This window comes from Talpa occidentalis, unplaced genomic scaffold, assembly GCF_014898055.3.
Source record: "Talpa occidentalis isolate TD23 unplaced genomic scaffold, MPIMG_talOcc4v2.1 talOcc4.9, whole genome shotgun sequence".
NCBI classification, from domain to species: domain Eukaryota; kingdom Metazoa; phylum Chordata; class Mammalia; order Eulipotyphla; family Talpidae; genus Talpa; species Talpa occidentalis.
In genome coordinates this window covers 57,642,519-57,667,309 of record NW_023605305.1, presented here as the reverse complement: position 1 = coordinate 57,667,309, position 24,791 = coordinate 57,642,519, and the positions used below count along the sequence as shown (strand labels likewise).

General features: G+C 44.6%; 2 protein-coding genes across 4 annotated transcripts in view; one reads left to right on the top strand and one right to left on the bottom strand.

The window, feature by feature from the left end:
• The window catches only part of RAVER2 (ribonucleoprotein, PTB binding 2), a 71,911-nt gene extending 68,403 nt beyond the window's left edge, over positions 1 to 3,508 (top strand). For both annotated transcript variants that reach the window (XM_037498878.2, XM_037498877.2), the window contains exon 12: positions 1,580 to 3,508. In XM_037498878.2, coding sequence (XP_037354775.1) covers positions 1,580 to 1,726 — 147 coding nt within the window. In that variant the 3' untranslated portion in view covers positions 1,727 to 3,508. The remainder of the gene's footprint in view (positions 1 to 1,579) is intronic.
• JAK1 (Janus kinase 1) overlaps positions 3,468 to 24,791 on the bottom strand; it is a 131,055-nt gene continuing 109,731 nt past the window's right edge. For both annotated transcript variants that reach the window (XM_037498876.2, XM_054691324.1), the window contains 15 exons: positions 24,272 to 24,458; positions 19,355 to 19,461; positions 16,130 to 16,273; positions 15,258 to 15,345; positions 14,641 to 14,768; positions 13,963 to 14,098; positions 12,129 to 12,280; positions 9,709 to 9,859; positions 9,484 to 9,578; positions 8,375 to 8,567; positions 7,595 to 7,719; positions 6,880 to 7,052; positions 5,624 to 5,741; positions 5,073 to 5,183; positions 3,468 to 4,625 (listed from right to left, as the gene is read on the bottom strand). In XM_037498876.2, coding sequence (XP_037354773.1) covers positions 4,521 to 4,625; positions 5,073 to 5,183; positions 5,624 to 5,741; positions 6,880 to 7,052; positions 7,595 to 7,719; positions 8,375 to 8,567; positions 9,484 to 9,578; positions 9,709 to 9,859; positions 12,129 to 12,280; positions 13,963 to 14,098; positions 14,641 to 14,768; positions 15,258 to 15,345; positions 16,130 to 16,273; positions 19,355 to 19,461; positions 24,272 to 24,458 — 2,013 coding nt within the window. In that variant the 3' untranslated portion in view covers positions 3,468 to 4,520. The remainder of the gene's footprint in view (positions 4,626 to 5,072; positions 5,184 to 5,623; positions 5,742 to 6,879; positions 7,053 to 7,594; positions 7,720 to 8,374; positions 8,568 to 9,483; positions 9,579 to 9,708; positions 9,860 to 12,128; positions 12,281 to 13,962; positions 14,099 to 14,640; positions 14,769 to 15,257; positions 15,346 to 16,129; positions 16,274 to 19,354; positions 19,462 to 24,271; positions 24,459 to 24,791) is intronic.

Here is a 24,791-nt window from a genome sequence, read left to right as displayed (position 1 = left end):
CCACATGTAGCTGTACAGTCAGTGCATTCATGGGAGGGAGCTTCCTAGCTTACCATCTTGGGTTAACGTCGCTTTAGCTCTTAATATCAGTGTTTGAGAACTACCTTACATACAAGGAGGTACAACTACCCGTCGTCTCTAAAGTTGACTAGTTTTTAAAATTGTGAGCATTGCTTTAAAAACAAGGAATCTGTGGGCCTCTCTGGTGGTGCAGGCGGTTGAGTGCCACGCTGTGAAGCTGTCCACAGCCTCCGCGGTGCTGGTTCGATTCCTGGCCGGCCAGGGAGAATCCCACATGGCGAGGCAGAGCTCTCCTGCCTTGCCCGCTGCTCCCCTCAACAGTGCTTTCAGTCTGTCTGCCTGTTCTGCTCCCCGCTCTGTCTCCGGTGAATCCTCTCACTCTCCCACGACTCTGGCCTATACCCCAGCTCTTGTATAAATAAAAAAATAAAAACAAGTAATCTGGGGACTCCCCTGTGGCGCAGTGGTTGAGCACTGGACTGCAAAGCTGCTCACAGCCTCTGCAGCGCCGGTTCGATCCCTAGGCGCCAGCGAGGGTCCCACATGGTGTGACAGACCTCTCCTGCCACGCCCGCTGCTCCCCTCAGCAGTGTACTTCGGTCCTTCTGCCTGCTCTGCTCCCTGCTCTGTCTCTGGTGAGTCCTCTCACCCTCCCGTGCTTCTGACTGTGCCCAGTGCTTGTATAAATGAATGGATGAATCTTTAAAAAAAAAAAAAAAACCCGAAACAAGTAATCCGGGCCTCCCTGGTGGCGCAAAGGATTAAGCATCACACTATGAAGCAATCCGCAGCCTCTGCAGCAGGAGTTCAATCTCCAGCCAGCCAGGGAGCAACCCACATGGCGCAGCAGACCTCTCCTGTCTTGCCCGCTGCTCCCCTCAGCAGTGTATTTCAGTCAATCACTGTTCTGCTCCCCGCTCTGTCTCTGGTGAATCCTCTCACACACACCCCTCCACATCTCTGGCCCGTACCCCAGCTCTTATATGCATAAGTAAATAAATCTTAAAAAATAAATAAAAACAAGTAATTTGAATTCTATTTGTAAACTAAATTAGAGGATTTAGGTCACGGGGTTATGCTGTGTATCTGATTTAGTGTGATTGCTATGATTACTGGTGAGGAGCATTTAGGCCCTTTTTATGATCACTTAAATATCAGCGTGTCTGGGGTAGATCCCGAAAGTCTGCATTTCAACATGTTTTCCAGGTGAGTGTTCTACAACTAAAGTTTGAGTTCACATTGCTTTCTACAATTGCTATTTTCATTGACATTATAGTCACACACTCTCCTTGGAGCATTATTGGTGTTTATGATTCCGTATCAATAGTGCGATCAGTGTCTTTTTTTTCTTTCCCAAAATGTTGGTGTGCAAAGGGTACTCAGGCTGTCTTAAGTTCTGTAAGTTATTGTGATGTAAAAACTTAACAGACTTATTTAACAAACGAATATTTTTATACCAAATTGGAAGTGGCATTGCCTTTTAAGAATCTTGAATACTAAATCAATATTGAACTTAGATTTTAGCATTAGTGGTGACTTATTTTTCTTTCTTTCATAGGTTTCATCTTTAAGAAATGAAAAGCGAGGCTCCTCTTATCTCGTCTCTGCCCCAGAAGGTGGTTCAGTAGAATTTGTTGACCAGCATTCTCAGGGCACAGGAACGTATTATATGGAAACCTACTTAAAAAAGAAGCGCGTATACTGAGTTAAGTTTTCACCCAATAGCCTCATAAGGTTCTCTGCAGTATTTCTGCTGTTCCTTGCTGCCTTAACTACATTCAAACTAGCCATATCCTTTAAATACGGGTTTGTAATTTCCCATAAGGAACTGTGTTGTGCAGCAGGCAGAACTGCCAAAAAATAAGTAGCAATAAGAGATGTCAATTGAGGACATTTTCCACTAGAATTAGATGCATCTTAATGTGGTATTAACTTACAGTTCATTGGGAGAAATTAACATTATTCCTAGTTTTAGGACTAGGAATAATTTTGACACCATATATAAGTTTGAAGCAATAAATAGGAAACAGTTCTTGTTTCCTAAGCCTTAGAAGAATGAATTTCTTGTAAAGCCAATGTACATTTCACTTTACTTTCACTAGAGGTAATCTCCTTTATAGATTTTCAGAACTTTTCCTACAACTCTAAGCACGCCAGTACAAAAGGCAGTGATGGTAATTAATGTTATAAAGATACTCTACAAGCAAACTAAATTATTAACCTCCCACACAGTATAAAACCCAAATGCAGAGTGATGGTCACAACATCCAAGGTATACCCGTGTACAGATGTTGTACTTTTAATGTTATTTACGATTTATACCTTTTGAGAGAAACAAGAAAGGTTAAGTAGTTTTGGGAAATTAATTATAAGGGTTTGGCAAAACTCTCTGGGGGCCGATTCAGTCTTCTACCTGTTTGTGTACTGCCTGCAAGGTAAGAAATATTTACATTTATAAATGGTTGGAAAAGTATATGTGCAGAAAATTTCCCTGGATGATGATGAAGTTCATTTTCATATAACTACTTTTGTGCTACAATGGTAGAGCTGAATAGGTGTGAGAGACCACAGTACCTGCAAAGCGTAAGGTATTTCCTTTGTAGAGAAACCTTTAAATTCTGCGACGTATTTGTAAGTGGCAAGAAATATTAAGTTTCATTGTTTCCTCATGGCATGATTACACAAACCCCGCATTTCTATAATATTAGCGTCCCTTCTGAAGCAGTCTTAGGAAGTAACTATTTATTACCATTTTAAGCTGATAAGCTATACCTCATTGTCTCTTATTCAATTTACATGTGAAAGAATTGTTTATTGCATATAACTTTCCATCACCATTTCCTGAAGACCTTGGTAGTTGCATGAGACTCTGCCATCAGAAAATTGCTAAGTTTGTGCCTTGTTATGAGATTTTAAAGAGTTTAAAAGGACTGGGGTCATTGAGACTTCCAAAGTGAGATCATTAAATATCTTGTAAATTGGTAGACTTACTAAGGAACCTATCCTGTTTTAATTATGAAGTTTAAGACTGGTGTATGTTGTAAAGAATTTTACTTGGTGTAAGCATGTATTCACCTCTACTGGAAAATGACAACTAAAAGGTAATTTCTAAGACATATACTACCTGTAAGTAGTGGATAGGTACGACTCAGTAAATAATTGGATGATTCCATGCTCTGCTTTCTCCTTCCAATTTTCCCGTTGAATTAATCCTCTTCAATGCTTAGTCACACCTCTGTGACAGTAGATTTTAAATCAAAGGAAAGTAGGAAGAGGTTGAAGGAACTAAAAGATTCTTTGGATCTGCCATTTGTACAGGTCTGTGCCCCACTGTCATTGAACAGCTAAGTACAAATCAAGTGGTAATACTAAGGACCATTCCCAGGCCCTCCCCCCCCCCCCGTATTTTCTATGTAAACAAGTTGTTTGAAATGCTTTGAAAACAAAATCTTAATATTAAAAGGCATATGCATGTGAAGTCTCTAGTACATTTATTCGTATAAAGAGTAAACAAAGTGCATATAGAGTGGCCACAGGTTTGACACAGACAAGAGACCTTGGTGATGCAGGGTTACTGGACAAATTTAAATGGCAAGTTTATCACCACTGAATCAATTAAAGGTTTTGAAAGGTAAAGCTATGAAACAATGTTGGTCAACCTGCAAGAAAGTGAAAAACGCTAGTGGATCCTGAACCCCATAGTGCATCTAGCTGGGTCTTGCAAGTTTTGTGCCATAGAGTGATGGTCAAAATAGTAATCGTCTCTTTGAAGAAGGATGGGAAGTATTTATGGTAAGTACGAAACGCTCTAAGAACAGTGCATTCTGACTGGTTGTAGACAGCATCCCAAACCAATACTGGAACAGCTCGCTCCAAAGTGGTAGAGTCACAAAAGGATATACATGGACATTTCTTAAAAGCACATATTATAGCATCCAGGGTCTCAGAATCAATTCTGATTAATGGTATGCTGTTTAGGAAAGCACTGGCACAGTTTTCAAAAATTAAACATCATGCAGCAAAGTATCTATTCCCCCTGGGGACAGCTCAGTGATTTCTCAAGAGGAGGACAGGAGCTAATAAGCCACTGGAGAAACAAAAGTTGAAGTCCTACTGGTGACAGGAATACACTCATCTATTATTTCAAGAATGACTGGTCTAGCACTGTAGAGACACTAAAATTTGAGGGCAGGTGCCACAAAAAAATGGCAGCTGGGGAAAAAGCAATCCTCCTCTTCAGAGTTTTGGTCTGAAAAATCCCATTTTGATAAGTAACTGTGTTGGTAAACCAGAGAAAATGGTCGTATCTTCTTTCCAAGAGGAGTGTGCTACTGGTGCCAAAATGAAAAGTAGTAGTACTTACACATGGGTCTGACCCAGGTATCTTTTCACACAGAATACCAACTTTTTTCCATTAAAAATTTTTTTAAATGGCTTAAGTATTTCCTGAGGGGCAGGGAGGGAGGATGACTTGATGCGCGGTGGAATTTGAATGCCATTCATGGTAGTTGTTTTAAAAGTGCTTCAAATCCTTCAATAAGGCTCTGAAAAGTTGTCCGATTAGACGGTTGGAGTTCCCAGCATTTTCTCATAAGTTGGTATAACTGTAAAAAAATAAGAGTAGACAACAAGCGTATCTCATAAGAAAAAATACAGCAACTACACTTTGGTATTTTAAAATTGAGACGCTAATGTGTTAATTGACCTTCAAAAAGAATACAGGGCACTGTTTATGGGTGAAGTCGTTTAGACTCAATTTCCCACAATGGTGGTTTCATTCTTAACCGAAAGGGTAAACTCGTAAGTGCTATTACTACCTAGCATAGATACATGTAAACTGCATTCTTGTGTTTGTTACGATAAGGAGCTGTCAAAACGTGCACTAAGGTAAGCCTACAATGGGAGGCAATCCTTGGTTATACATAATGTATACCTGTCATTTTCCCAGAGAGGACCTCTCACAAAACCATTTTTTTGCTTTTTACCCCCCCTTTCCCTAACTCAAGCTAGGAATCATTGAGTTTTACCACTGTAGAGTGGCCCATAGATACCTCATCTGGACAGTTCGGTGGACAAGGCAAACGTTTTCCATCTTTTAATGTATTCACAAGTCTTGTTACTGTCATCTGGCCATGAGTTGGGCCTATCATTTTCAGGAACAACTATTAAAAGAAAACCAAGCAAAATGTTTTTAATTTTCACACATTCATAAAATTAGCATACAGAATGAGGGAAGATTTCTAGAAATGGAAATAAACATGCTTTTGTCCTTAGCAGTATTAAATCCAAGTCCAAAATCCTTATTAGCACTCAATGATCAGTCTGTAATCATTCAGACTCTACCAACCCCGCCTGGTCAAGGAGCCTCATCAAGGAGAATGATTTCATTTAGGAATAAATAAGGCATCCATCCTTATTCCATGAGCCTGCCCACAGAGAGAACCCTTGTCATCAGAATTTCGGGCTACTTGTGAAACCAAGACTAGAGAGAGCTACAAAGGTAAGTGTTAAAAACATCAACTAGGTGGAAAGTGTCTTTCCAGTGTAATACACCTACAAGGCAGGGGGATACATACATTCCGGGGAGACAAGGAAAACTTACTGCCATGGGACTGGAATCTGAATCACAGTAAGTAAGCAGCTCATGCAGAGTGACTCCAAAAGACCAGACGTCTGAGGCAATATAAAATTTACACTGTATTAAACATTCTGGAGCATACCTAAAAGAAAGAACAGACCTTCATTTCCTGGGACAGCTATCCCAATAAACATTACAGAGTAACTCAGGAAGTCACCCATTCAGTTTTTCTTCAGAGTAGTCTAGGCTGTATTGGTATTCCACACTATGCACATCTGCTGCTGGGGGATGCATCTGACATGCAGCCTTTCCACGCCCTCAGTAGTCCAGTTCTGCCCCCACACAACAGCACCTCATGTTTCTGCTCCTCACTCCACAGAGCAGGTACTCGCCCCTGGTTTATTTGCCTGATGGCTCTGAGTGAGTCAGCAGTGATTTCACTGCATACTCCTCCTCTAATGTCAACTGTTGTGGTGAGTGATGCCCCAACAACTGCCCAACTCAGCCAGAAAACCATGTCCAGTTTCCTAAATACTTCTGTCCCCATCTACTTTTCTAACCCCTGCTGTCATCATACTAATCACTGGCCTAGTTCATACGATCACTAGCTCTGGCAGAATCAGACTTCTGGCTCTAATCCTGCACCCTTTTATTTCAGAGGCACCCTAAAACTCTTGGGCTGGAGTACTAGCTCCATAATTTACCTTCCAGTGCTCTGTCTTATTTTCAAGTCTCTTCATGATCTAGCCACATCAAGCTGATTTCCATTCCCGGGATGACCACTGCTCTTTCCTTTTACTCACACATGCCTTCCAGCCATCTCCATATACTCCCAAGAGTCTTTGAAGGATTTAAAAAACAAGTCTGAACTGTTCTTACAGTACCACCAAACTGGCTGCCTCATTCATTAAACTGCTCAATAGTTCACTAGTACCTGGCACAAAGTAGGGCCTCAATGCTTATTTGATAGATTTAGGCTCCCTGAGTAGGAGAGATGCATGTTGTATCCATACAGGATGTACATCCCAGTGCTGGTTGTTTTTATGGGTCTGGGGGAGAACTTAAGTAGTTTCTCCAGATTGAGCAGGGTTGAAGTCAGGGCATGGCCTTCTAACCAGGAGGTGCTAAGAGCTTTAAAGGCATTGTCAGATGAACAATATTTTAAATCTTCTCCAAACTTAGCTCAGGCAGGAAAAAAAAAGAGATCACTCTGGCTAAAAAGGGCCCATCGAAACAGCAGAAACTCTATGAACCCCTGATGAAACCTGATCGATCGTTACCAAAACACAGGGCTGTCCCGATCGTCCTTGACCGTGTAGTACTCCTTATCAGTTTCAATTGCTTTGGTTAAGCCAAAGTCTCCAATTTTCACTTGGTGTTCACTCTCAACAAGGACATTTCTTGCTGCTAAATCCCGGTGAACGTATTGCCGAGACCCCAGGTAGTCCATTCCCTGAGGGAATTAAGTAGAGCATGTCAGTTCAAATTGTTATTTTTTTATCCACTGCCACATAATAAAGTACAAACGTCATTTCATTTGCCTTTTTTTTTTTTTACCAAGAATAAGAAAACTGAGGTGATGAAATACGTATTACATCTGCATCCTTTTTTTAAAAATTTTTTTTAAAGTTTTTTTTTTTTTTAAAGATTTATTTATTTATTTATACAAGCACTGGGTACAGTCAGAAGCGCGGGAGGGTGAGAGAATTCACCAGAGCCAGAGTGGGGAGCAGAGCAGGCAGAAGGACCGAAGTACACTGCTGAGGGGAGCAGCGGGCGGCAGGAGAGGTCTGCGCGCCATGTGGGACCCTCCTCCGGTGGCCGGGGAGCAGCCGGGGATCTAACCGGAGCTGCAGAGGCCGCGGGCAGCTTCGCAACCCGGCGCTCAACCACTGCGCCACCGGGGGGGCCCAGCATCCTTATCAGTTCACTTTTTTAGGAGACTAATTTTTATCCAAATAATGTAAAATGATTTTAATCTCACATGCTCTTTACCTTACAAATCTGAACTGCATATTTTAACTGCTGTTTGAGGTTGATTTTGCTCTTATTTTTTGGAAGATACTCCTTGAGGCTTCCAGAAGGCAGAAATTCCATGATGAGCTTAATACCATTTCCTCCTGTTTAGGATTAAAAAAGCACCCATCAGTCTGAGGTACGAAAAATGAAGGAACTGTGAGTACAGGGTACAGGACGTGAAAACAGAGGCTCTAAAGTATTTTCCCCATCCCCCCTTAATTGTAAGCTAGTTAATAAGCCCCAGAGCATCGGATCCTCGGTAGTGAACAGGGATAGCAGCACGTGTGTCATCAGCACTCAAGAGGTAACAAAACAGTCCTCGGGAACCACCAGGCAAATGAAACTTCTTAAAATTAAGTATTGTGCTGGCTTGCAAAAGAGATGCGCGTTAATAAATACCTGTCACTTGATTTAGGCAACTAGAAAAGGAACTCATAGCTAGAGCTAGTACTGGATAAGACGGGGGGGGGGGGGGGCATGTGTTTCAGATGGTGTAAGTGCCCTAAGTAAAAATACCAGGATGGGTGAAGTCCGGTCCCCAGTGGGTATTCAGAGCCTGAGCAGCTTCCCTGACAGCCCTAAAGCTGAGGGGTTTCACAGTGCCCACAACCTCAAAGCCCCAGAGCTCATGGGGCAGTGGCAGGTGTGTCCAGGCATTCCAGGGAAGACCGGGAGCGCCACCTGCACAGCTCTCACTCCTATAACCCCAGATGGTCACTTCCAGCCTCTAGACTAACCCCACTTCACACAGCATACCGTCTTCTGTACAGATGCCTTTGTACTTCACAATGTTCTCATGATACAGGTTCCTTAAGATTTCTATTTCCTTCTTCAGATCCGCTATGTGGTTACCTCCGCTCTCAGGCTTCAGGGACTTGACAGCCACCTGCTCCCCTGTATTGTCCCCCTCAGGGTCATACCTGCAGAGCTCAACCTTCCCGAAGTGGCCCTAGAGGGGAAGATGCATGTGTTCAGATCAGAGAGGCCCCAGCCTGGACTAGCGAGACATACTTAGAAGATGAGGCTTGTTCCTACTGCCATTCCCAGAAGGGCCAGGTGTGGACAGCACAGCCTAATAGTGCAGGTAGCAAGCACCTATTTTGCTTGCCTCTTCCCATCTCCACTTACTAGTGAACCAATTTAGCAACCCCAGTTTCCATGAACTAACCTGAAAGGAAATAAAGATTATTTCTAGACATGCTGGACAACTGGCATTCTTGGACCCATGTACGAGAGGCACCTCAGTGTAGCTGAAGAGCATGCATGAGGAGTTTGGGAAGCCTTGGGATTAGATTGCAGCAAAGCCACTCGATGGTGATGTTGGCCCAGTCACTGAGTGTTCCGAGCTGCTCAATATGAACAGTAGTAATAAAGCCTCAGGGTGGCTGTGAGAAACTGAAGGGCACAGGGCCTGTACATGCCAGCACAGCCCTGACATGAGGCAGTCTATTTATTACATAACTACAGAAAATCTGCATAGAGCAGTAATCCCAGTAGCTTCTCTGGTCACATTAACTGTTAAGAGACACCATTCAAAGTCCAAAGAAAAAGCTGATTATATTCTATTTTGGCATCCCTCGTTTAAGCGGCCTCACAGGATATATACATGCCCCCGAAAGTCAGAGACAAGGGTTTTTCTATTTCTACACATTTATACCTATTCCCCCATCCCCCTCCCCTTCCATCCTTTTCTGTCCCTTAGAGGAAAACCAAGTCTCTGGAGAGAGATGTTCTGTGTCCTGTGTGCACACCCAACACCACAATCAGACACGATCCCATAAACTGACCCACAGTGAGAGAATGGAAAGTGACTTTCTATGCAGTGAAAATTGATGTGGTCAGTAGAGTACTGGAGTGCAACTTGCCTCTCCCAAATCACGGATCCTCTTTAAGAACCGCTTTTCAAAGTGTGTGGGATCCACTTCAGTTGCTGGCTTCTTTTCTGAAACAATGTCTGGATCTAACAGAAAAGAAAACAAGTTTACAAAGGAGAGACCGCCACTCAGTTCCAGCTTATTTCCCCCACTTCCCAACCTGCTCTCCAGGCAGTGGCTGGTCTTGGTGAAACTACAGCCCAAGGGGAATCTTACTCTGTTCCTCCAGCTTGTTGATGTCTCTCATGATGGCTCGAAAGAAGGGTCTCTGATTGGGATCATAGTTCATGCAGCGGGTCATAAGGTCAGCCAGTTCCTTACAAGATGGCGTCACTGGCCTGCAGCGGCTTTCATAGAATCTCTCTTTCTGTAAAGAGGAGGATCACATGGGAAAAACGAAAGGAACCATCCACAAGCCTTATAGCCCCAGAGCTACCAATCCCTAAGTGAATTCCCAACAGGTCTGCTTAAAGGTAAATTTAAAAAACATGGGCTGCTATTGCTTCATTCCAGTTTGGGGAATATCTCAATCCCGAATTTAAAATAATCCAAATTCAAGGAGGGTAGGCGGTCCCAAACCAGCTGAATTCCGGTAGTCATGTAGTCTTTCTGGAAGACAGTTTGGCAGTATGCATAAAAATCTTCAAATTCTTCAAACCCTCTGACTCAGTAATTCCGATTACCAAATGACTCAGATATAAACAAAGATTTATGTTTAAAGATATTCCCTACAAAATTAGAACATCAGAAATTCGAAAACAACAAATATGAAACTGGTTAATAGTGAAACAATTAACCATCTCCTATGTAAATTAGATTTACAAATGTAAGTACTCCTAATGCATACAACTATACTTAGCATGGTTCCAATTTTGTTTAAAAGATACAAAATGGATTAGAAGACAAATCTGCCCAAGTGTTAGTAGTGACCAGGTGTGACTTGGGCTTCTGGTGATTGCTTTTTTTTTTTTTAAATAGCTTTCTTTGTTTCCCAAATTTTCAAGTGTTTATTGCTTGAAAATTCAGATTCTAATAATTAAAATCACTGCACCATAGTTTTTCAGCCTATATCTGAATCCCAGAGCACTTGTTTCTCTCCTGCTACCTGTGGGTTCTGCAGCAGGGTAAGAGTAGGACCCAAACAAACAGGAGGAAGTGGAGGGAATTAAGGAGCTGCCAGCTGTCCTGGCCTCTCTAGAGTCACCCACCCTTCCCTGCTGCAGTACCGCAGGCGAGAAAACCATCTCAGCCAAGCAGGGACTCTGGGCGGAGGCAGTCTATTTATTTTCAAAGGCACAGCCCTTCCTTAATTCCACCTTGTGTGCTGCTCAGCCCTGGGTACACAGCAGGTACTCAAGAAATTGTGACTGACAATAAGCAATGCTGAATTTTCTTTTCCAAAGAAGTTAAAATCAATTTCCCAAAAGCCCAGGCTAAACATCCCAACACAGAGAGCCTTCGCGCAGGAGTCCTACTGCCTTATATCTCCTGCCTTATATCTCCTCTGCCCACCCATCCAGCCACTGTGTCAGCAGGCACGGTCCCCAAGCTGCTGTTAGGGCACCTCACTCCTCCACCCAAACCCTTCACCATCCCATCTCACCCCCAGTAAAATTCCACAGCTTGGAATTCAGGTCTCAAACAATCTGACCACAAACGACCTTTCCCACCCATCTCCCAGTCATTCCTCTCCATGCTCCCAACGCTCCAGAATACATGGGAAACCGCGCAGCAGTTCCCCAAGACAACTGAAGTGCCACTGTCCCTGGATTCTGATCACTTCCTCTCTGCCTCCCTAAACACAAAGCACAATCCAAGCATCTGATCAGTGAGTAAGGGTCAGTGGTCCTTTCTGTTATCTGTACTACTTTGTCCCTTCGGAGTTTAAGAGTTTCCACTCTTTCTGCAAATAAATGTGAAAGAGGAACACCTATTGTACATTCTCGCTGAGAAACCCAGGTGTGTGTTTTGGACTCCCTGTATCCAATCTACATACTACATAATGCAATCTACATACTATATAACATAGTACCATCAAAATTAACAAAGCAAAACAAAGCTATGAGAACACTGTTGGTTTGCACACTAATTACAAAGCGTTCTACCTAGGCTACCTGACCTGTAAAATGAAGGTAATGGCACTGCCCTACCTAATGAGCTAGGTTCCTGGGTGACAGCATTTTTAAAAAGTTTTAGATAACATTTGTAAAATCATTACTGCTATTCTAGCCAAATTCTCCTACCCCATTCTAAGATCCTCAAGGGAAGGCAAGAGCTGTGTCTATTTTATCCTGAATTTCTACCTAGGACAATGCCTGATGCACAGTTGGAACTGTATCTCTGTGTTAATTCCACAAACCTTGGCAAATAAGACTGTAACAATCCACTGAGTTCCTACATCTGAAGCACCCTACATCCAAAGTCGTTACTACTTATCCCCATTTACAGATGATGAAACCAAGGCTCGGGGAAGTTAGGTTACATTTTGCAGGTCACACAGCCTGTAAGTCCCTGGAGGAGATTTAAACTCATGCACGCCTCTTCCCTCAACCTAAGACTTCCTGATAACTACCGAGATGACCCTGAGCATCCAAGGAGTCCTCACTCAGCTCACACTATGGAAAACGACTGCTCACCTCAATCAGTGTCTTGTCTTTCAGGGGGATCTCGCCATTGTAGCAGATTTCCCAGAGTGTGGTTCCAAAGCTCCATTTGTCAGCAGCCACACTCAAATTCTTAGAGTCTTCAACACACTCAGGAGCAATCCATGGGATTCGTTCTATGCACTCTGGAAAAGACGAGCCATTTACAGATTAGTTTCTGGAATCACCTGGGGAATAAATCACTGTCATTACAGCAAGTACAGTGAGCTAACAAACTATTTCAACTAGTGTTTTCAAAACACATTCCTTGGAAAGCCCATTAAAGGTGTGGTTTCCAGGCCCTTCACCCTGGCACTTGGGAGGAAGTAGTCAAGAGTCAGGGCCAGCAGACATTCCATGTACCACAAGCTCCTCTGCTGGACTGCACACGGCCAATCTTCTGAAACCCTGGCCTAAGAAACAGCAAAGCACCACGTTGGAGGCCAACCCCCTGGGGATGGGGGTTCAGGGAGCAGTGGGGACAAAGACTTCAGAAAGTGAAGGCAGGGGAGACGAGGACAACCTGTGCAGAGCAGGCACGAGCTAATCTCATACACCGCACAGCCCCCTTTAAGTGCTATACATTCATTTTTACTGGTTTTCTCTCATTTGAGAAACAACAAGGAAAGACTGCAGTAAAGACATTAGACATTTCTTGCCCCCAGGGATCTCTGCAGCCCTTGTTCTGGTTTCTAACCAAGACCAGAGCCAGTGAACAGAGCAGAAATCCCTGTCATGTCCATGGAATTGCCCTCAGCAAGCATGGCATCTCCCAGATCCTGAAGAACGGCGGCAGCAGGGTCACTTCTAAGCTGGGTATTCACAGGCTGGTCCGCTTACCTTCCACCCCAGCCTTCCCCCCACCTTCCTCCTGGCACAGCAAGTGCAGGCAGTGCCCTAGGATAAAGTGCCTGCCATCACCCCGCTGTGGGCCCATTTCACTGACCTGGATCAAGACCCAGATGAACTCCTACCACCTCCATGGACCAACCTCTGACCCCATTGGGTGATAACTCTTCTGAATGCCCACCACATTTTACTGGCATCTCTGGTGGAGAGCTAGCTCCAACTTCTCTGCTTTGTCTAGAGTCATTTGTGTCCCTGTCTCAGACCCCAACACATTCAGGGCTGAAATGTGCCTCCGGTTTGATGATGGCTGGATGATAAATGTCATCTACTCAGGGGTGCGCCTGCCCCTGCTCTTCCTCCTGCAGTCAGCTCCCTAAGCACAGGGGATGATTTAGATCTTATTCAGAAGGCTTGTTTTTCATCCTGTTCCCTTCCAGACTTAATCCATTCTTTGAATTATTAAGCAAAACTATTAAGTGCGAGGCACTGTGCTCAGGACCCCACGTGCGGCCTTTAAGGCTGAGGCAAAGTGTCATTTCAGTGGCTCAGTTCCCAGGGCTGCCCTTCTCCTATAACTCAAAATAACCTCATTCAAAGACAGGATGCAAGGTCACAGCTCAGTGCCTCCCAAACTGCTCACTAAGCATAGAGATTTCAAAAGGAACACAGGGGAGGACCTAGGAGGCCTAATATCTCCCTTTATGCTACCCCAGCACCTTGAACACAGTTCCTCCTCCATGGCCTGCTGTGAGTAATCTGTTCCTCCTCCTGCAGTCAGCTCCTTAAGCACAGGGGCTAGCCGTCCCTAAGGTCCCTCTCCCCGTGGCCCCCACAGCACTGTAGGAACACCAGACCCATTTGCTGAAATATGCTTTCTCGAAGGAGAAAATACCCCAAACCCAAGCCCTTCTCCCCACTGGTCTAACCCTGCCTCAGTGTGGGGTGACGAGGGAGGGTGTGAGGCTGAAGGAAGACATACCTTGCCTGGACAGCACAGTGATGGGAATGCCAGGATCGCTGAGCTTGATGAATGGACCACACTCGCTGTCAATGCCCTCCCGGGCAAGGAGGAGGTTTTTAGTGCACACGTTTCCATGGACCAGGTCCTTATCCTCCTGCAGAGTAAAAAGGTTGAGTTCTACAAAGCTGTCCACAGGCTGCCCATCTCCCCCTTCTACATTCCCCTTTGCCAACTCCGGCCCCTCATATCATTTCTCCTTTCTCCCCAGCTACCACCAGACACAACCACCTAGCCCCCTACCAACTACCTGTGTGCTCAGCACATTCTATCATGTCTGGTTCCCTCGTCAGTAAGGCAGGAAGTAGAACCTTTAAAACACTAGAACAGCTGAGCCCTGATAAGTACATAGTGAATGTTAGCTAGTACGGATACTCCTGGTTTCATTAATTCATCCAACAAGTATTGCACTCCTGCCTTATACTGGAATACGGAGCCAGTGTTCTCACATGCTAAAACGTCCTATGTGAGCACACGGAAAAATCCAGAATGACCGTTTTCCACTCAGCTCCAGGCACACCTGTGTTTAACCACAGAGCCTAAGCCCCTGCCACCTGCTTGCTAACCCCTCCTTCCTGCCGCCCTCTCTTAGGACATGCTGGTTCCTGGGGGGGGCCTCATGGACAACAATATACTTACCAAGTAACTCAGGGCACTGGCTAGCTGTTTAGCAACTTTGAACTTCCATGGTGTGGTGAGAATGTCACTTCTCCGGTGCATGAAGATATCCAGAGGGCCCCCCTCCACAAACTCTTCTACCATGATATCTACAAACACAAAAATAGTCACAACTGGAACCTTCTAAATGTGAGAGACAGTACTCTCCCTCACTTGCTCACAAGAGACCACTGAACTAGATGGCTATGGAAGGACACAGACTTCCTGGGAGGTACAAATGGCAGAGAGCTGTAGACCTGGACAGGCCTGGATTTGGCTCCCGCCCAGAGCCGCTCCAACTCTGGCTCTCAGGGCAATGAACTCATTTTATTCACCCCAACCTCCCAGGTCAGCAGAGCACTGGGCCCAGGGTCGACAAGAAGTAAACTTACAAAATGAGTGAAACTCAAATGAGATTTGTTGCATGGCCATTATTAACTTAAGCAAGTAACCTGCTCAGTACCTCAAATTCCTCGAATTCAAAAAGAAAGGTTAAGAAGCCTAGGCAACCTGTAGGAGGAAGCAGTTCCCAGTTGTTTCCACAGGACCTCTGCTCCCCAGCCAGGGTCAAACTCCCCGTCCATAGACAAGACACTTACTCTCCACATCTCGCACACAGACACCATAGAGGTACACAATGTGTTTGTGGGAGACTTGTCTCATCATGCTGGCTGCCTCAAAGAAGGCCTGTGGGAAAACAGAGGAAGGAATGTCAAGGACCAGCCTCCACCGGTCTAATCCCAGAGTGTGGTAATGCTAAGAGGAAAGTCACTGGATCCAGGAAAGTTGGCAATGCTCATCATCTCAAGCCCGGCCCTTGACTGTCAAGGGGCCATACTAAGTCTCTACATCTCAAGCCACTTTGACTGGAATGTGGGATTTAGAAAACCTAGGAAGATGTAGAGCCAGGCTTATGGGACAAGCTAGCTAACAATGTCCCCATTGGCTGTGCATGGTTACCACTTTTTTGCTTCCTTTAACTTTTAGGAAATAACAGTGTTTGGCACTGTAATAGGATTAAAGAAAACCAAGGCAGTAGCATCTAGCTGTCAAGGCTTGGCTTTATCACTCCAGGAGTCTTTAACCCTCGGTAAGTCATTTTTCTCCTCTGGGCTCTAATTTTCCAGACTGAAACTGACAGCCCTGGACTGCATCAGGGACTCAGACCATTCAGCTAGCACCCTGGGGCTCCAGGGCATCCCACAAGGACCTGTAGGTGGGGAACAGGAGAGTAGAGTGCACAGAGAAGACCAAGTGGAAGGGGCCCCTTAGAGATCTTCATCCTTAGTTGTCCCTAACTTGCTTTACCTGCTGAGTTTGCTGAAGATTGTATCTGAACAAAAGAATCCTGACTAAAAGAGAAGTTTAGAAACCCTGAGGCCAAAATAAATGCAAAGGTTCTTCCAGCCCACTCTGCTATGCTGGCTCCAGAAACGGGGCAAAGGGGTACAATTATGAGGAAAACACTTACCAGAGAAATGTCCCTATGGCTGGGGTCTAAGACTTTCAGGATCACTTTTACTCTCTTCTCTTCAGCCATCCCTTCGTCATCTTTGTAATCCACAAGGGTTCCCGAGTAGATGTGTGTCCGTGTGCCTCTCCCAAGGTGTTCGCCCTGTAGGAGGAAATAAAAGGTTGAAGTGACTGCTCTCTGAGGGTGCAATGATGCCTTAGTCTGGGACTGAAACTTGAATGAGAACCAGAATACTGGACAGTGTGGCAAAGACAAAAGAGCCCCAGCAGCACTCAGCCTCCTGTTCCTTATCCTTGTCAGGTCACAGAGGACTAAAAGTTACTTGCTCAAACACAGTTGTGGCAGTTCCTGGAGCCCCCAAGATGATCCTCATACTCGTTAAACAGTTCCTTCTTTTCTACTTCCAGAACAATCTGTGGCGAAAACATAATTCTGGCCTAAGATCAAAACTTCACTCAGTACCACAAACAGCCAGGCTTCCACAGAAGACTTGGAGAGAACCCGAAGAGGCCCCTCCACTCCGACTGCAATATGAAGAGAAGGGGCTTACTAGTCCTGGCTCTACTGCTTGGTGTCCATTTATCATGGGGTCATCCTTTCACTGTGCTCAGTCTCCATTCACTTTATAAAACAGAATAACGGTACCAACCAAGGGTTGTTGTAAGAAGCAATGGAGGAAAGAGGTATAAAAGCTCCCCGGCACTCAGTGGGTAGAAACCAATCTGCTGGGCTGATGTGTTTTGTTTGATTGCCCTCTAGACGAGGTACACATTTCTCAGGCTGAAACTGCTTACTTTCCATCCATCATGTAATTAATGTATGTGTGCATGGGTGCTAAGCTTTACAATCAGTGATGCAATTCATACATGCATTCACCTTAGTGATCCCACAGAGGAGCCGGTGATGTGTAAAGGCAGAGACTAGATACTAGATGGACAAGTCACGGTCTCCTCACATATGAAAAGGGTAATACCATAAAAAAAAAGGGTGGAGTACCTGGAAAATGAGATCATCTGCACAAAGCCTTTAGCACACAATGATCTGTCTGTCTCTAAGGACCCTTCTGGTTTGAGCTTTAATAATTCTAAGTGTAGTATTCTCAATAGGTGGAAACTACAATGTGATTCATCGAACTTAGGCACTGTCAAGCTATTGACAGTAACCCCACAAAACTTGTAAACTACTTTCTATCATCCTGTTGTCCTAGGCCCCCCTGTAAGTGCAGAAAATGCATTGTGGCTGATTCCAAGGGAATCTTCCCCCACACAAGAACATACACAATCACTAAGTGGATACATGGCCACTCGTCATTTATCCTGGCAGAAAGGTGCTCCATCTGCCCTGTCTCCTGGCAAGGTCCTGTGACTATCATGAAAGCTGCATCTGTCATGAAGCAATTCAAGACGATGGGAAGTTGTGTTCCCAGAATATACTGTAAAAGCCATGGGCTTTCAGAATAATTACTCTTCTCCAAGTAAAGGGTTACTTTATCCAGTGACCAAGTCTTGGAACCATACTTTTAGGATTCTACGGTGACCCACAATGTCGCGCCTCAGCCTCCTTCCAGGCTGTTTCCTCTGCCTTTGCCTAGCTCTTACAGTTTGTTCTCTGGCACTCTGCTTTAATGCCACTTCCCCAGGAAGTTGCTGCTGTCCTTCCATGAAAGGTAGGATGATAGACATCGACAATCCAGCATCCTACTGTACTTCTCTATTTAAGACTTGTCTCTTGATAATGTAATTACCTACTTAAAGATAAGAGTCTGCCTCCTCCACTAGACTATGAGCCAGCTACAGGTGGCAACTGCCTGGCACATGGAAATGCTCAATCATCATTGACTAAAGGAGGACAGGGTCATAGAAGATGGTAGGTATCTGGCCAGAGGTTCAAAGTGAAGGAAAGAAGGCAGGCCCCAGGTATAGTTTCAAGTTTGAGATATGTAAGAGGTTGGAATACTGCCTACTCTGGTGATTTTACTCTCTGGGCACAGCTCTGACACCACTAGAGGGACAGAACAATAAACATCAGTCCTTAGTAAAGAATTTATCATAAGTGAAGTGAGGAAGTTACGAACTTCCATTCCCTCAAAACCCTACCCAACAATTTCAGGGATTAACTTTAGAATAGGAAACCAACTCATCCCATGGCTGCGACCCTCCACCAGGTTCCTTAGGGGTAGTGGGGCCTATGATTCCTCCTCTAACAACCCACAAGGTGTCACAGCCTCTACCAGATAATAAACAGCCCAGAGCAGATTCCTTTTTTCCAAAGCTGCTGGTATGTTATCTCCTCAGACTCCCCAAGGTGTATGTGGCTCTGTGTAAGGGGGTGGGAGAGGGGGAGGGGGAAGGGGTGATGTAGAACAGAAACTAACCAAAGTACAAGGGAAGTACAAGGAAATAAGTCAACCTACAGCTGCAGATTCTGGGCAAAAGGCCAACAAGGTTAGGACAGTGGTCTGAGGGATCTGTTTTCAAGACCATTCTTCAGGCCATGAGTTCGCTTCTGCTGTTCCCTCATTGTCCTCCTTCTAGAAGCATCATCAGAAAGCCCAGATAGAGCCTCCCTGGTGGTGCAAGGGGTCAAATCTATGAAGCTATCTGCAACCAATGCAGCACGAGTTCGATCCCTGGTCAGGGAGCTAACCCCCATGGCGCAGCAAACCTCTCCTGTCTCACCCACTGCTCCCCCTCAGCAGTGTATTTTGGTAGATCTGCCTGTTCTGCTCCCCACTCTGTGTCTGGTGAATCCTCAATCCCTGCACCTCTGGCCTGCACCCTAGCTCTTGTATGTAGGAATAAATAAATCTTTAAAAAAAAAAGAAAACCCAGACAGAACTTCACAAGTGCTGTGTCACACAGCATACTGTGGGACAATAAGGGTCATCAGTCCACATTCCCTGGGAAGATCTCACTGTACTGCCCTATCAGCATTTCCTCCAACTTCCTCTAACTGCAAAGGACTCACAACAGAAGAACCCTGTAATCCTAGATAACCCCATAAAACCTAATCTACTTCCTTCAAGGAGAAGTGTCTCTGGGGAACATCAGCAAGGCTAGACAGGATGGCAGGGCAATGGTTAAACAACTTCAACTATGAAAGAAGTCCTGTCCTTTTTCCAAAAGGGTGGCCCAAACCTAGACTTCATTCCCAAGTCCCCAGGCTACTCCTCATCAGCAGGCAGGACCAAGGCTGAACTCAAGAAGAGCAGCAATGACTCACTTGCACAATGTCCTTCTTGAGGATCCGATCGAAACTCAACTGGCTCATGGGGTAGACAGGCTGCCACTCCTGGGCTTTCTTAGTAGCCACCAGCAGATTGGAGATTTCTGTGAATGAGAGTGGAGAAGTCTGAGCAGAGCGGTAAACGTCCAAATCCAGGTATCTGTTGAGCCAAAAGGGTTCCTAAACACAAACTGTGCATTCACTGGTTTAGTCATTCAACAAGTATTTACTGAGTAAGTACTTGATGAACTCACAGGCTGGTAACAGAGCTAAAACTAATAAAAAAATACACCAATCAAAAGGAAAGCTACAACTTGCACAGCTACTCTAAGACAGGCACAGGTGCCCCGGGGTGGACACGGCAGCATGTTCACTGGCGAGAAGGGTGAAGAAAGGTTTACCTGAAGAAATGAAATTTAAAATCTGTGCACAAACACTCTAAGATGACAGGTACTGTGACTATCTTATTTCCAGCTCTACCTCCACAGCCTGGTACATAGTCAGCACTCAAAACACATTTATTAAATGTATGAATGAACACCCAGGGAGGGTGTGAGAGGAAGGGTGAGACCTGAGGAGAAAGGAAGCAGTATGCTGGGCCTGGGGACCAAGGCAGGAGGGTGAAAAAACACTGGTTTTGTGCACAACAGAGCACTTGATGCAAAATGAGTCTTGTACCTGAACCTGTCAGGGCTCCCAGTACTGCCTGGCACCAGGAGGTGCTCACTAAATCTTGCTGACCATGCAGATTATGAGCAAATTCTATTGATTCAAACAGCAACCAAATATATCACAAAATGTGTAGGACCAGCGTCAGCACATGTAGCACTACTTCGAAATTCAAGGATATCATCAAGCAAAAAAAAAGTACTTTCCAGGTACCTGGTAACCCATGAAGACTTTTCTATATTTACTGATAAACTGCTGGGTGCTGCAACCTTACAGTGGACCAAGTAATCGCTTCCCTCTAGCACAGATTGTTTTCCCTTATTTTTTTTTAAGTTCACATTTTCTGACTGCTTTCTTTATGCCAGCCACTGTCCTAATGCTTTACAAACATTAACTCCTTTGTTCTAACAATCCTGTAAGGTATGTAATGTTATCTCCCACTTTAGAGATCTGAAAACAGACTCAGAGAAATTAAACAATTTGCACAAATCCCAGACTAGTGATTCACACTGAAATCAGGGATAGCGCCTGTCTCTTATCTTTCCCACACACAGCCCCAGTGGCGTTGACAAATCTGGGTGCCACAAACTCACAGAAAGCACAGACTCCCCTGTTAATCACAGCCTGGGTACTCCTTTTTCCAGAGTCTCCTCTTCATTGTGTTCCCCTAACTCCACCCTGTTACCTGGGTAAAATCAGATTCAAGTCACTCAGGACTGCCCTAATGGAAAAAAGACATCAAGAAAAGACCTTTGAATGTCCACAGGAAAGGGGAGGGGCAGTAGAGCCATTTGGGAAATTAGAAAGGAGGACAGGAATAGGGGCCACTGGAGGGGTGATTATTTGTGTGGTTGTTTCAGGGATCATTGGGCTGAAAATCATTTAACCGCCATGAACTTATTTTGTCCCTAAAAAATGGGACCATACTCATGCCCCTCATCAGACTGCTCTGGGGGAAGAGATAATGCACGTTAAGGGCTTACTTCAGTACCTGTGTAGAGTGAGTGCTCTGTGATTGATAGTCATGTGATGATGGCCAGAATTACATACTAGTCAGCAGCAGCATCCTTGTTGTGCCAGCTGGTTCTCTGCACCTTGGCAACAGGCTGCAGAAATTCTGAGAGTCAGAGCTGAAGAGTGTAGAAGCCAAGCACCAAGCTTGATTATACAGATGAGGATGTGAGAGGATCAGTAGGGACCAGGCTGGTGAATCCTATGGGTCACCCTGAGGCTTGGAGAGGGACAGCTGGGCTGGACAACGCACAAGAGATGGTAGACTTGCTTTACTGTCATAGTAAGTGATAGCAGGTGAGCAGCCACCTGCTTTTTATTTATTCCATGAGGAGTTTTGCAGCTGCATTTTCAAGTGAGAAACCCTGGTTGAGGTCTGGTCATCAGGACTTTGTGGTTAGAAGGGCAGAGATACAGAAGAATCCAAAATGACATTCTATTTTATATTCATGATTTCACCACTTCTCTAACTTTCAGGTGACAGAGGTAAGAGAGGGCATCTGAAGATATGAATAAGGAAATCTCACACACTAAGTTTATTCTTTCTTTTCCACCTCAAGTCCCTTCCTTTCCCTCCCCAGATAAAGAGAAATTCCTTGTCCCTGAGTCTTAGGCTGACTACTGCACTCACACCTCTGCAAAGAGAGTATGACCTAGGGAAAAGATAACTGGAGTTGGAGTCAGAAGATGTGAGTTCAAATCCCCACTACTGGCAAATATGATGGGAAGAACAATATACTCTGGGTTGTCCCGAGGATTAAATGACTTAAAACATGGAATAGTGTCCATGTTTTAGAGCATTACTTACATGGTAGTCTCTGCTACTATTATTAACCACTGATATGACTAAATATGTGGCTGAGAGCAGGTCACTGAACATGTTTTGAGTCTCAATTTCCTAATCTTTATAATAGAGCTAATGTGTGGTTGAATGAAATGCAAAGAGCTAATGCATGGTTGAAAGAATGCAAATCTGCATGCAAATTGCTTGAGATTAGTAGGCACCAGCATTGTGGTAGCTCCTGTTGTAATTAGTCACATTACAGACATTAGAGAGCACTACTTCTGTACTGGGCACTGTGGTTCCACAAGTCAGAATGGTGAGACCCAGATCTTATCTAAAGAGTTGATAATCAGGGCCTCCCAGGTGGCGTAGTGGGTTGAGTGCAGCGCTGTGAAGCTGTCCGCAGCCTCTGCAGCGCAGGCTCGATTCCCGGGTATCCATGGCACAACAGACCTCTCCTGCCTCACCCATTGCTACTCTCAGCAGTGTCTTTGGCCCGTCTGCCACTCTGTCTCTGGTGAATCCTCACCCTCCCACGCCTCTGGCCTGTACCCCAGTTCTTGTATAAATAAAAAACCTTTAAAAAAAATAAAGAGTTCATAATCAAATGGGAAAGACAGACACCACATATATTCAGTCAAAGTTCAAGGAGTCTCCGCAGAAGCCAGGAGAGAGCCATTTAATTCTATTGCTTTTCTTCTCCCACCACAGCTACTGAGTCCCAGGTTTGGGCAAGTAGGGGCACTGTCTACAGCAGACACCTGCACAGATGAACGCTACTAAGAAAGCACATCACAGTCTCCACCTGCCACCACCTTTTTCCTTTTCCTGTGGCTGCTATTCTCTATTTCAAACTCACCCAATGACCACGAATCCTTAGGAAAGTCAAAACCGCTTCTACTAGTCATAATCTTTCACAATCTCTCTCCTCATATATGAGGAGGTCATTGGGCTTTAAGGTTTTTAACTCACTCAGAGTCTCAGGGCTAAGTGGCGGATGTGTTTTACCTTTGCGGAATGTCTTCAAGGACAAAAACAAAGACTACAATTGAGACTGGCCTGAAACTCTATCTGATCAACAAGAAAAAGTCCCTCCTCTTTCACCAGTTCAATGACAGTCCCTTGTTAGGAGACCAAAAAGTGATTCAAACATTAAGAACCCAGCCCATTTTTTTGGCCTATCATTTCTGCTTACCCCTGATGCAAAGCCTCACATGCACATTCCCTTAAAAAAAAAAAAAAAAAAAAAAAAAACCAAGCCGTATCTCAGGCAAAGACACTGCTCAGAGTGTCATCAACAGACACTTGTTAGGGCCTTAGGAACAACTGTTGCCCTTTCTTTGAGGCTAGGATGTGACATGTTCAGGGCAATGCTTTGCAGTGGGGGAATGCAAAAAACAATACTGAAGGGATCTAGCATTTGAGTTGACCTGGAACTCAAAACCTTCTTCACTTCTCTGAGCCTTCATTTTCTCATCTATAAAGTGAGGCACTAGACCAGGTGACCCCTATGTGTCCTGGTTCATCACTCAAAGAGGTGCTGAATCTACCTGCAGGACACCAGTGACAGCATTCATGGGGCTTAAAAAAGAGCAACTGAGTTTCTCACCTCTCCTATCATACTCAATTGATCCTCACATGGCTGCTCACTCACTGCCTGCAGGATAAATTCCCAGCAACTTCACATGCCACCCAAGGCCTCCCGTGATCCCAAATCTCTCCGCTCCCAGTGTCACCTACCCCTTTAATTACATAAATACATTAGCCCTCTCAAATCATCTGCCTGCTGCTTTGTCCCTGCACACACTCTGCTGGATATACCCTCATCTAATGGGCAACCCCCTGGTCACTGTCTAGTACTCAGTTCAAGATCTGTCTCTTCCATGCAACCGTCCATGTCATGTAACTCTGAGATCCTGACAATTCTCTTTGTTGCAACTCCAGGGGCAGGTATGTGTGTGCTGCTTAAAAGACCTGTCACAATGTGGTGGTCTCATGTGCCCCTAATGTACTCTGTAGTAGACTGGAAATGATTGCAGTGCAGGGACTGGGTCTTATATACACTCTGATCCTTTGAATCTGATAGTCCTTGGCCCACAAATGTGCCAAGAACATTTCTCAGAAATACAAACCACTGACAGGGGAACTGTTAAGACACTATTTTAATGAAGGAAAAAAAGTAAATTTCTGCTTACTAATCCTAAACATGCCTCTTTCTGCAGCCTAATTAAAATGTTGAGAGAAGGTATAGTGTCTTTTCTAAAAATACTGAACTTGAGGAATAGATTTGAATTGGGGTCAGACTTATAACCTTAATGAAAAACACCTACAGACAGCGGGAAGAGGCCACTTTCTACAAGCCAGCCAGCATCTATTGGTTGATCTGAGTCTCAGAGCATCACTGAGGGACAGAGCATCACTGAGGGCCTACCTCTGTACAGGAGACTGACCTCGGGGCTTGGGCTGACAGCAGCGCTTCAGCACGAAGCTGATGTTGTCCGTGCGCAGGATCTGCTTCTTGAGGTGGCCCATGAGATCCTTCAGGCTGGGGAAGCTGCTGTCTGAGCCGTACAGGCTATAGCAGCCCTTTTGAACCTCAATCTGAAAGTTCTTGAACTGTTTCTGGCCACCCAGCACCTGCCATTCAGGAAAAAAAGCAGAAGCGATATGTTTGAAAAGGAGTCAGGCAAAGGCAAATGTACCATAGTTTTTTTGCGATGCCAATGATATGGGACATGGGGGAAGAGCAAAGACAAACTGCACTGCCTCAACATATCTATAAATGTTTAACAAAAAAAGTTTATTATAAACAAATGAAATGGTAAGTAAGAAAATAATAAAAGGGGATCCAGGAGAAGGCACAATGGACAGAGCAGTGAATTCCCTAACAGTATCACTTCGTTTTAGACTTGTAAAATTAAATTCATGAAAACACCAACATTAAATGACATGGTGCATAGAAAGTAAGCA